General features: G+C 42.0%; 1 protein-coding gene across 6 annotated transcripts in view; it reads left to right on the top strand.

Annotated features, from left to right (window-relative positions):
• ppp4r4 (protein phosphatase 4, regulatory subunit 4) overlaps positions 1–13,242 on the top strand; it is a 176,567-nt gene continuing 163,325 nt past the window's right edge. For 3 of the 6 annotated variants that reach the window (XM_086002769.1, XM_086002767.1, XM_086002765.1), the window contains exons 1-2: positions 3–751; positions 2,257–2,330. In XM_086002769.1, coding sequence (XP_085858895.1) covers positions 659–751; positions 2,257–2,330 — 167 coding nt within the window. In that variant the 5' untranslated portion in view covers positions 3–658. Of the gene's footprint in view, positions 752–2,256; positions 2,331–13,242 lie in introns of all 6 variants that reach the window. The other 3 variants (XM_086002770.1, XM_086002768.1, XM_086002766.1) reach the window with 2 other exon arrangements.

Genomic DNA, 13,242 nt, shown 5'->3' with positions numbered 1-13,242 from the left:
ATGCATTCCGCGCAGGCGCGTGGGCGGTTTGTCAGCCGCCGCTTGCCGTAGCGGCCGGTTTCCTAGGCGACGGCTTTGGTGCTGGGTGACGGACGGCTCCCCGCACGGCGGCGGCTCCTCCCCCCTCCGCCCCCGTGCCGCGCACGCCCGGTGGCCGCTCGCACTCCCGAGCCCAGGCTGCGTCTTCAGGCTTCGGCGAGGAAGAGGGGGGAGAAGAAGACGAGAAGTGTTGTCGTGTGTCGGAGAGGGAGGCGGTCGCACCTCTCGACTGGACCCTAACCGGAGAGGGGGAGGTGGATTTAATAATAAAACAGTGAAGGCTCCGCTGTGACAGGACCATTAGGAAGAGGCTCAGCCCGTGTCCAGCCCAGGAGTTTCCACCGCTTGGGTTTATCGGTTGGCGGAGAGAGGGAGGGAGAGCCGCGGCGCATCTCCAACTGCCTCCCCTTCTCGAAGAGACGTAGCGGCGGTGGTCGGGCCGGGCCGGGCCGGGCAAGACAGCGGGAGATGATGCTGGGATTGTCAGAGGACCGCTGACCTTCCTTCCCCTCTCCCCTCTCCCTAACCCCCCGCACCCCTACCGGATCCCGTCTCAATCCCTCCCGCCTTCGGACTCTGGCTGTTTGATCTGTTTAATAATAAAAAGGAAAGGTTAAAGATGATGGATTTCAACCAGGAGAATTTGTTCGGTCAAATAGAAGATTTGCAGGAACTTAGTTTCATTGAGAGACCAGTGCGTAGATATCTGAAGGTGTGTACCTGCGGGGAGGGCTGGGGACAATATATTTTTCCAATACATTTTATTGATGTTTGTTGTGCACCGCTGGAAGTAAAACTGTCGAGGTTAGAGTGGGCATATAAAATGCGCTCCGGTTACAATGCATTGAAGGCAGCCCACTTTAACCCTGACCCCGTTGCACTGGAAATGTATTTAAAGCGAACATCCACTGACTAGGGCAATGAGATGGAATCAGGTTTATTATACAGGCCCACTAATACAAGTTACAACCACAGGATAGTAAAGCTGAATTACGTAAGTTATCAAAATCAGCAGTGCCAGATCTAAAATCGTTAGCAAATTATGATTAATTTTAAAGGAAACGTTATTCTACCCGCCTACATATTTAACACACTCAGTATCACGGACACTTGCATTGTGCTTAATACAAATTAAGAGTTAAATCCATCATTAGATGTTAGATTTACCCATGCTTTATATATGTGTAAGTTGTAGCAAATATAAATGGATACTAAACGGGTTATATTTCTGGCCAGATCTTAATGTGTTTCTATTTTAATTCTGAAGTGTGAATAATTCACTGTTTAATGTTATCTGATGTACTGCAAAGTTAAATGCCACTAATTTAATGAAGACATTTCTGATGCGATACAAACTAGATGTCCTCACTGCTATATACAACATCTAACCTGAATGCCCAGTCTGCACAGGCCAGTAATCTGAACAGAGAGCTGAGAGAGCTAGCCACTTATTGACAAAAAGAGTATTTCCTGTAGTTGTGTGGTTTTAGCAAGTTCTTGTCCACTTGAGTAGTTTATTATATACCCTGTCAAATACATATATCAAACTTTAATAACCGTCAGCTATAAAATGCCTTTATAATTTGAAATTAACACTAGTCCACATACTAGAACCTGCACACTTATCTGTGGACAAATGGCATTGGAAGTGTGACTGGTCTGCATACAGATATAACATCAAGTTTAAAATCACACTTAAAGCTGGGGTTGGAATCAGGAGGATTGAGTTGCCATTTGATTATCACAGTGCTGGAAGAACCAATTCCATTGCTGTCAACTGGCGTTCCTCTGCACTTTTTCTCCTGACTTGAGTTCTGGCTCCTGTTTTTTTTTTAAAGCAGTGACACTGTAATTTGCCCTCCTGATGTAAAACTTAAATGGCTTCTCTACTTTAGAGTGATGAATCACTTCCAAACAAATTGCTGGTCTGAACTGTACTCGCTCCTGACTAGTTCAGATTAATTGTGTTCTTCTATGTTAAGAATGTCTGCTAAATATATATAATTCTGGATAGTTGCCAGTAAATTTCAAAACAGTAATCTAATCTTGTATTTTGGCAACAATCACAAAATGCTTGAGTTTTTCCATTGCAGTTTATGCCATCATCTGACACCCCCTTAATTGAAACCCCCTTGATTGAAACTGTCTTGTACTTCACTGGCAGCCATCCAGTCATTCCATATCTACTCCATTTTTAATATTTATTTACATTTGTAGACACCAGAAGAGATAGAAAGATTGACAGTTGATGAAGAGCTCAATGATATTGAAAGGGCTGTCTATCTTCTCAGGTAGGTTATGAATTCAATTTTCTAGTGTTCCGGAAGAAAGGCGCTGTAATGTCTGAAATTGTGGTTGCAACATGTTTTGAAAATGAATATTCTTAAGTTGTATTTTAAAAGTATTGAGACCCATTTATTTTGGAAAGATATCTGCCAGTTGCTGTTTAGACTGTTGGTTCTGTTTTTGTTACACTTCTTTTGAATAACCAATCTGCTCACAACTGCCCAGGTTTTCTATCTTCATGGGATAGATAGTAACATTTATATTTACCTCCTTTTTGATTCTCTTTCTCTTGCCTCTATCATTTCATCATTCCAAGGCTTCTACTATTGTAATTTTTGAATTGACTGTTGGAAGGTGCCTGGCAATGCCCCAGATATCACTCGTTTTGTCTTTTTCCTTCCTCTCTCAGTGGAAAGTGCCTAAACCTTGGTTGGTAAACTTCCACTTAGAAATCTGAATCCTGCACCATATGCTATTTTATCAGTTGTAATGTATTACATAATTACATAAGTTTAATTTAATTTAACATTTTACATCTATAATAATTCTAGACTTTTTTTGTGTATGTGGTAGCTAATAATTGCAAGGATTTGTCTGTTTTTGATTTGTTGTATGTGTTGCAAATTCAAATCTTTTATCTACTTTTCGGGCTACTGTCATTGCCAATGAGATTAAAAATGTTATCATTGTCTCCGTGAGTTACTTGTTCATTAGTTTACAACATAGTATTGAACTGGTAAGTGTTATTGACAGCATGAAAAACTTTTTTTTAATAAAGATTCATTCTTTACTTTTCCACACCTTTTAATAACTGTTATTGTTTTGGTTTGGTTCTTGCTCCTGAAAGCTATAAATTACAAGGCAGCCATGAAACCTGGCATTTTCTTTTGTATGCTCACAATGCACTAAGAAGCAATCTCCATCACATGTTTATTTACACATTTGATACGTTTGCTGTTCTTGTTTTGTACTTGTGTAGGGTTTATGACATTCCATTATTTGCTGATGCTATTGCAAGAACCTAGAAAGGAGACATGAGCCATTTGTTTCTCTGGTGACCCACAGCTATTTATAACATTAAAGACTAGACTTTTCGCCAAGCATAAGAGCAAGCCATGTGTTTAGTGTGGCTTGAAAATCTCTCTCTGGAATTTCACTTATGGTTCGAAATATCCTGTATAAGTACCCAAGATATTTTTGTCTGTATTCTATCAGACTGCTGAGTATAAACAACTTTCTTAGTGACATCTTTGCAGATCCTCTGTCAGTCAAGGTAGGTGCTCTCTAGACTATTTAAGTTCTGTTTTTAATCACAATTTGTGCTGTTTACTTGCCTCCTCCCCTCATTGCATAACTTTCTTTAGGAGAATCATTTTTGTCAAAATGCTTAGTTTCAGTTCTTTTCCATTTGGCAGAGGTTCACATTGGATGTAAAACTGTTTAAAGTTGCATTAATTGGTATGTTGTTGAAGCCAGAAAGAGGGGCTCAACACATTTTAAGTCCGTTACTTGTGCCAAATAAGTAATCCAAAACTTTTACTTCATGACAGCCAAGAAAATACTTTAATTTGCAAGCTTAAAAGTATTTTAACATAAGAACTAGGAGCAGGAGTAAACCATAGGGCCCTCCAGCCTGCTCTGCCATTCAATAAGGCCATGGCTGAACTTCTACATGAACTCCATTTTTCCGCCGATCCCCATATCCCTTGATTCCTTTAGTGCCCAAGTAGCAATCGATCTCAGTCTTGAATATAATCATTGACTGAGCATCCACAGCCCTCTGGGGTAGAGAATGCCAAAGATTCACAACCCTCTAAGTGAAGAAATTTCTCCTTATTTCAGTCCTAAATGGCTGACCTCTTGCCCTGAGACTATGACCTCTAATTCTAGACTCTCCAGCCAGGGAAAGCAGCCTGTCAGCAACTACCTTGTCAAGCCCTCTAAGAATTTTAATAAGAATTTCAATGAGATCACCGTTCATTCTTCTAAACTCCAGAGAATATAGGCCCAATCTACTCGATCTTTCCTCAGAGGACAGCCACCTCATCCCAGGAATCAATCTAGTGAACCTTTGTTGCACTCTCTCTAAGGCAAGTATATCCTTCCTTGGGTAAGGAGACCAAACTGTACACAGTACTCCAGGTGTGGTCTCACCAAGGCCCTATATAATTGCAGCAAGACTTCCTTACTCTAATACTGCAACCCCCTTGCAATAAAGGCTAACATACCACTTGCCTTCCTAATTGATTGCTGTACCCGCATGTTAACTTTCTGTGATTCATGTACAAGGATCCCCAAATCCCTCTGAATCCCAACATTTGCTAGTCTCTCGCCTTTTTATAAAAAAAAAAAAAATCTGCTTTTCCATTCTTCCTACCAAAGTGGATAGTTTCACATTTCCCCACATTATGCTCCATCTGCCACCTTTTTGCCCAATCACTTAACTGGTCTACATCCCTTTGCAGCCTCTTTACATCCTCCTCACAGCATACTTCCCCACCTAGCTTTGTATTGTTGACAAACTTGGATATATTACACATGGTCTCTTCAGCTAAGTCATTGATATAGATTGTAAATAGCTGAGGACTGATCCTTGCATCACTCTTATTAATTGCACCCTACCGTCCAGAAAATGACTCTGTTTTCTGTCCGTTAACCAATCCTCAATCCATGGTAATACATTACCCCCAATCCCATGAGCCCTAATCTTGTGCAACAACTTCTTGTGTGGCACCTTATGCCTCCTGAAAATCCAAATATACTACATCCATTGGTTCCCCCTTATCTACTCTACTAGTTACAATCTCAAAAAACTCTTAACAGATTTGTCAAACACAATTTCCCTTTCATAAAACCGTGCTGACTCTGCCTAATCATATTGTGATTTTTCCAAGTGCCCTGTTACCATGTCCTTAATAATAGATTCTTGCATCTTTCCTACTACTGATAACTGGCGTATAGTTCTCTGTTTTCTCTCCTTCCTTTCTTGAATAGCAGGATTACATTTGCTACCTTCCAATCAATGAGGACTGTTCTAGAATTACAAGAATTTGGGAAGATCAAAACCAATGCATCCACTATCTCTGTAGCCACCTCTTTTAAAACCCTAGGATATAGGTCATCGGGTCCAGGGAATTTGTCAGCTTTTAGTCCCATTAGTTTTTCTAGTACTTTTTTTTCACTAATATTAATGACTAAGTTCCTCATTCTCATTAGACCCTTGATTCCCCACAATTTCTGCTATGTTCTTTGTGTTTTCTACTGTGAAGACAGACACAAAATATTTGTTTAACATTTCTGCCATTTCCTTATTCCCTATTGTATTATGTCCTGTCTGTCTCTAAGGTACCCACGTTTACTTTCGCTAATCTCTTCCTTTTTACATACTTGTAAAAGCTCTTCTAATCTGTTTTTATATTTCTTTTTACTTTACCTTTTTATATTCTATTTTCTCCCTCTTGATCAAGTTCTTGGTCATCTTTTGCCGATTTTTAAAATCCTCCAAATCCTCAGGCTTACTACTCTTTTTGGTAACATTGTAACCCTCTTTTAATCTAATACTATCCTTAGCATCTCTAGTTAGCCATGGTTGTACTACTTTTCCGGTGAAGTTTTTGTTCTTCAAGGGAATTTATTGAGAATTATGAATTCTTTATTTAAATGTTTGCTATTGCTTATCTACCATCATATCTTTTAAACTAATTTCCCAACCTGCCTCAGACAACTCGCCCCTCATACCTCCACAATTGACTTTGTTTAAATTTAAGACCCTAGTTTTGTACTTAACCACATCACTCTCAAACTTAATATGAAGTTCTATTATATTGTGATCACTCTTCCCCAGAGGATCCTTTACTATGAGATTACTAATTAACCTGTTTCATTACACAATACTAGATCTAAAATAGGCTGTTCCCTAGTTGGTCCCTCAACATATTTTATAGATCATTTATTAGACCATTTACCAATTATGTGACAATCACTGGTGGTTATCTATAAATACTACCTGTGCATAAATAAGTTTGGATGAACAAGTTATCAATGTATCTTTTTATATAATAAATCACAATGCCGGCATAACATAGCATAATATAATGTGTGGTGTGTTGCAACCCATCTCGGTTAGGATTATGTTTTAAGTTTCTTGAGTGAAGTGTGTTCAAATTTACGTTATTTATTGTGTGCAGTTTTTGTTTTTACTGGTGGGAGTGTTATGACCATTTGTAATGGATGACTCTTGATCAAATCAAGTGATTTTGAATAGAAGTGATGCTTTCCTGCTTGATATGAGCACGTGAGCTTGGAGTTTCTTTTACCACGCATTTCAGGGGAACATTACAGTCTGTATAGGATAATCCTCTTCTTAGGCAGTCCCTCGGAACCGAGGATGACTTGCTTCCACATTAAAAATGAGTTTGCAGGTGACTGATGAGTCCAATGCGGGACCTACAGTCTCGGTCACAGGTGGAGCAGACGGTGGTTGAAGGGGCGGGTGGGTGGGGTGCTTGGGTTGACGTGCGCTCCTTGCGCTACCTGCGCTTGGCTTCCGCTTGCTCCCGGCGAAGAGACTCGAGGTGTTCGGCGCCTTCTCGGATGCTTCTCCTCCACCTGAGGAAGGACGTTCTTGCCATGGAGGGAGTGCAGCGAAGATTCACCAGGCTGGTACCTGGGATGGCAGGAATGACGTATGAGGAGAGATTGTGTCGATTGGGCTTATACTCACTGGAGCTTAGAAGATTGAGAGGGGATCTCATCGAAACCTATAAAATTCTGTCAGATCTGGACAGACTAGATGCAGGAAGGATGTTTCTGATGGCTGGGGAGTCCAGAACCAGGGGTCATAGTCTAAGGATAAGGGGTAAGCCATTTAGGACTGAAATGAGGAGGAACTTCTTCACCCAGAGAGTGGTGAACCTGTGGAATTCTCTGCCACAGAGGGCGGTGGAGGCCAGTTCATTAAATATATTCAAGAAAGAGTTGGATATATTTCTTGAGGCTAAAGGGATCAAGGGATATGGGGAGAAGGCAGGGACAGGGTACTGAATTTGGATGATCAGCCATGATCTCATTGAATGGCGGAGCAGGCTCGAAGGGCCGAATGGCCTACTCCTGCTCTTCTATGTTTCTATGTGCGGTCTTGGGCCAGGGATTCCCAGGTGTCGATGGGGATGTTACACTTTTTCAAGGCGGCTTTGAGGTTGTCCTTGAAGCGTTTCCTCTGCCTACCTGGGGCTCGCTTGCCGTGCCGGAGATCCAAGTAGAGCGCTTGTTTTGGGAGTCTTGTATCGGGCATGCGGACGGTGTGACCCATCCATCGGAGCTGATTGAGCGTGGTCAAAACTTCGATGCTGGGGATGTTGGCCTGAGTAAGAACACTGACGTTGGATAATGACTGAGTGAGTGATGGATGGCAGGTGGTATGTTGCAGTACAATGTGAGTGGTTGAAGAAAGTGATCTATCTAAAGAGTGTGTTACAACTTTGTATCCATTCCACAATGTAATGTTTTCTTATTGCTGACCGTCAGAGGCTTTCTCTTTAGGAGTTTCACTATCAAAATTGGCAGCTGCTGTTAGACCACATCTGTTTCTGTTCTGTGCATCTTTGCAGCACATGACAATAAGAAAAGTGCAGGGCTGCTTGATCCATCATGCAATGTAATAGTGGACCATATGGGTCAGGCCTAGTTTCAATCCTTGGTTTATGCTGTTAACTGCTCTTAGCCCGAATGATGTTGGGCCCCAACAGTGATGTTCGCCTTCACTGGGGTAAGGAAGTGGAAAAATGAGCTGAGTTTTCCAATTCTGACTGCTATCCAGTGTTTGCTGAAATACTCACTTGGGTGGCTGTCGGGCAAGGACGGATTCAAGGCTAGCAATAATTCCCTGTGATTGAATAACCTGTCAGGCATGCACATCGATGACTGGAAGGCTGCTGTTGAACCTTTTCCAGCATCTTCACAATCTTCCAGAAAGGAGGGGAGATAATTGAAAAGGAAAATGGGGGTGTTTTAAAAATTATTGAAGGGTTATAATATGGACAGCTTGTGTTATGCTGAGGCAACCCTATTCATGTTGAATAGCCCTGTGGTGAACACATTATGGTGCTGCACCAGTAATTATGATGATTTAGGGAAGTATGGTACCCTCTCCAAGTTGAAAAATAATGTGAATGATCAAGTGTCCTTTAGGAAAGGAAACCTGCTGTCCCTAGCCAGTCTGGCCGATATGTGACTCCAGACCCACAGCAATGTGGTTGACTCTTAACTGCCCTCTGAAATGGCCTAGCAAGCCACTCAGTTGGCAATTAGGGATGGGCAATAAATGCTGGCACTGCCAGCGATGCCCACATCCTGTGAATGAATTAAAAATGTAGTGATGGTTTGTTTGGATGAATATTGATCACTGATTTTCTTTAATGCACAAAGCCTTGTAACTATAGCTAGCCATAGCCTTGTATGTATTTGAGTAGGCGATCAAAGGCAAAGGTGTAATTTTCCAAGCATAGTTTTGCTTCAAAAAGTAATAACTCGGGGGTGGGGGGGTTCCTTGTATGGAAATTTAAAGGAAATTTTCCAAACAAATTCCTTTGCTGCCTTGTGTTGAGTTCCAATGTACATTTTCAATAATGTTTTTTGACCATTCTTGCCACTGTATGGCCATCGAACAGTTGTCTTAAAAAATCTTGAGTTAGATGTAACTTTTCCAAGTTCCTTTTACTGTTAAACATTAAATTCTGAGCAGTTACAGAGATTGATTGACAGAATTAGAACAGAGAGATCCCTTTATGTTTGGCTCTTAGTTTCTTAGTTACTGTTTTTTCACTAATATGACAGATATGACAGAGCTGGTAACTAGTTAACTAAATATTAATGTTATGCTAATTGTGCAGTAATTATAGGTTGCAACAACAGGCAGTGAATACAGCCTAGTTCGCCATGATTTGTATGCAGAACAGATTTGATAAAAGTATCATTTAGTTTTATCTATTGTAATTTTGAACTTTACATTTTTTTCCCCTACAAGAAGAGTGACTCGGTGTTAATCTTTACAAAAAGGTGATAAGTGTTGCAATGTAATAACATCCCAATGGATGTTTACTTTGTTCTGCTGTGTGCTAAGTAAAGTAATTATATATTTGTTTTAGTAATGGCAAGCTAAATTGATAACAGGAGCATGTTGCTTCCAGTCTATATTGTAAATTATGATTCTCCACCTGGATAGTTTTTTTTCAGCCAGTTTGAAGTGTTAGGTGGAGGTGAGACGTATATTCATAAGAAGGATGGGGAATATTAATGGGCAAATCAACATAAACTAACAGTTGTGGTCACTTTGAACCTAGGCTGAGAATAGGTTGTTTATTGTATCATCTTGATTGGTGATGGATATGAAAATGGGGAAAATAACAATTCAGTTGTACTGAGTTTACACATGATTGCAGAGAGTATGATTATAGTAACTGAATATCTTCTTGGCACCTCCCAATACACACACACTTGTATGTTTACTCACTCCATAGAACCATAGTTGTTTACAACACAGAGGAGGTCATTCAACCCATGCCTGAGCCGTCTCTTTGATCGAGAAATCCAAAGCCAATCCCAGTGTTACGCTTTCTCCTGATCACCTTGTATTTTCCTCTGCTTCAAATGCTCCACGATGTAGATGTTTGTGGTTGTATGTTTTGGCTGTTGTAAAATGTTAGAATTTAAATTTTTGTTTACAGCTATAATGGTGAATTGCAAATTTTCTTCAGCTAAGTTTAAAAAATTGTAGTTTAATATAATTTGGATCATATTTAGTTCATACCTTCGTGTTAATATTTCTTGGTGCAATTAATAATGCAGATGTTATGCTATATGTAATCTACAGGTTAAAATGGTGGTCACTGATGGAACAATATCTGTCCTGTTTTTAAATTATAAGATTGTGCTATATATTTATTTATTCTGCGCAAACCTCCCTTCCTCTTGCCCCCCCAAGGTTCCCCTGTGGTCTAGCCTGGAACTTGCATCTTTCTCTAGTTTCTCAATTTATCCCCTTGCGCTCTTAGTTGATCTTGTCCATGGGACCCACATCCTGCTCTCTCACCCCTATTCCCATTAAACTGCTGACCACCCAACTTCCCTTTCTGGTCTCCATGCTAGCTGATATCGTAAATGGTTCCCTCTCCTCGGGTACTGCCCCCTTCCCTTTCATCACTGTCACCACCCCCCTCTTCAAAAAAACCAACACTTGTCCCCCTGTCCTTGCAAACTACTACCCCATCTCCAACCTCCCTTTCCTCACCAGAGTCCTTGAACTTGTTGGCGCCCCACCCACCCCCAAATCCAGGCCCACCTTTCCTACAACTCCATGGTTGAACTCTCCAATCAGGTTTCCACCCCTGCCAGAGCACTGAAACAGTCCCAATCAAAGTCACACATGATGTCATGTTTCTTGACCTGTCTGTGGCCTTTGGCATGGCTGACCACACTGCCCACCTCCAACACCTCTCCTCCATTGGCCAGCTGAGTGGGACTGCCTTCACATGGTTCCGCTCTTACCTATCCAGTCGTAGCTTCGCTTCCCACCCCCGCACAATTACCTCTTGTCCCCCAAAGGATGTATCCTTTACCCCTCCTATTTCTCATCTATATGCTGCCCCTTGGCGGCGTCATCCAAAAACATCAGGTTCCACATGTACATTGATGAAACCCAGCTCTAACTCCCCACCGCCTCTCTCAACCTGCCACTGTGTTATCAGACTGCTTGTCTGTCATCCAGTTCTGGATGAGTTGAAATTTCCTCCAGTTAAACATTGGGAAGACCGAAGCCGTTGTCTTTGGTCCTCCCCACAAACTCCCATCTGCTTACTTTCATCTCCATAACATTGCCCGCCTCTGCACTCACCTCAGCCTATTTGTTGCTGAAACTCTCACCTTTACTTTTGTCCCTTCCAGACTTGACTATTCCAGTGCTTTCCTGGCTGACCGCCCATCTTCCACATTCTGTAAACTTCAGCTCATCCAAAACCGTTGTGTAGAGCCACGGTCACAACCCATCTGGAGTACTGCGTTCAGTTTTGTGCATCGCACCTCAGGAAGGACATATTGGCCCTGGAGGGGTGATCTGAGCGAGGTGTTTAACATGTTAAAGAATTCGATAGGATATATACAAAAACTATTTCCACTATTGAGGGAATCAAGAACAAGGGGACATAATCTTAAAATTAGAACCAGGCCATTTAGGCCCAAAATCAGGAAGCACATTTTCACACAAAGGGTAATCGAAATCCTGCATTCTCTCCTCTGTGGATGCTGATACAATTGGAGCTTTCAAGACTGAGATTGATAGATTTTTGTTAGGTAAGGGTATCCAGGGATGTGGAGCCAAGGCGGGTAAGTGGAGCTGAGGTACCGATTGGCCATGATCTGATTGAATGGCGATGCAGGCTTGAGGGGCTGAATGGCCTACTCCTGTTCTTAACTCTGCTGCCTATATCCTATCCCACAGCTCACCCATCACTCCTGTCCTCACTGCCCTATGTTGTTACATATCCCCACACCACATCATTTTGAAATTCTCATCTTCATGTTTAAATCCCTTCATGATCATGCCCCTTCCTATATCTGTAATCTTCTACAACCCTTTCAGAATTCTGCCTCTATTACGCGGGCATTGTGTTTTCACCTCCCCCTTCACCCCACCACTGGTGCCATGTCTTCACCTGTCTAGGCCCCATACTCTGAAATTCCCTCATTAAACTCCTATGCTTCTTACACCTCTGTGAAGTGCCTTGGGTTGCTTTTCAACATTAAAGGTGCTATATAAATGTAAGTTATTGTTAATTGATCATATAAGGAGATACTATGCTTGTACGCTGAAGCAGGTGAATTTTGAGCGGGAATGGCGTGATTGGCGACATACACCATTTGCACGACTTGTTCATGTCGCACGATATTTACAAAAATTGCTGGAAATTTGATCCAGCTATGGCACAGCGGGGTCAGTGACGATTCAGGGACGTAGTTCATGGTGCAACCAATGGCTTATCCCACAGACCAACTACATGGCACTATAAAAAGTTGTGAACAGATATCATAATACAGATTGAGGCTTGGCACTGGTACATAAATGAACTGCAACTTCTGAAATCACCTTTTTTAAAAGGTAATTTCAGTTTTATTAAAAAGAAATTGTAAAACATTGCAAAACTTAATTTCCAGTGTCGGCACACAAGTCAAGGGTGGTGGAGTGGTGATGGAGAAAGGAGTCGTGAGCGCTTCCCCAATGCTCTCTGTTACCATGCAGGCTCTTCAGTTGGGCATCGCAGACAATTAGCACATTTAGCGAGTGGTACCTCTTCCTGCTAATGAAAAGTGACAGATTTCCCATCGATAGCGCCCTTGGGAAGCAAGTAAGCTTGTGGAAATTGATGGACCTGTCGTATATAATGAAATTGGATGCCGTGCAGGAGATCCTCTGTCACGTGTTGAATGCAGGACCTTGCAGCTCCGTGGCTGATATTGCAAAGGTCTCCAGTGCTTGACTGGAAGGCGCCAGAGCCGTAGAAATTGAGGGCCATCGATGCCTTCATTGCCACAAATTGGACTCTGCAGCAGGTAGACCGTGGCTTCAGGTTTTATGGAGCATCTGACAGAGGTGGCCAGTTGCTTCCACGGTGAAGCACAGTCTGCGCGCACACAGCTCAAATCACATTTGTTCCCAGTACACTCAATGGATGGGGCAGTAGTCGCGAGATCGGTGCAGTCGCAGGCCATGGTGCCCCTGCTCTTCCTCCAGGATGTCCATGATGATCAAAATAGGGGACTGCCCAGTGGTTAGGCCATTGCAATACTTATCACCACTTTGATGCATAGAAAGAGATGGGAGTCCTGAAGGTAATTGCTGGCAGACACTAACGAGACTCTTGATAA

This window comes from Somniosus microcephalus, chromosome 12 (genome assembly GCF_052327205.1).
Source record: "Somniosus microcephalus isolate GS21.2 chromosome 12, FLI_Smic_1.0, whole genome shotgun sequence".
Lineage (NCBI taxonomy): Eukaryota > Metazoa > Chordata > Chondrichthyes > Squaliformes > Somniosidae > Somniosus > Somniosus microcephalus.
This window is presented reverse-complemented; position numbering and strand designations above follow the sequence as displayed.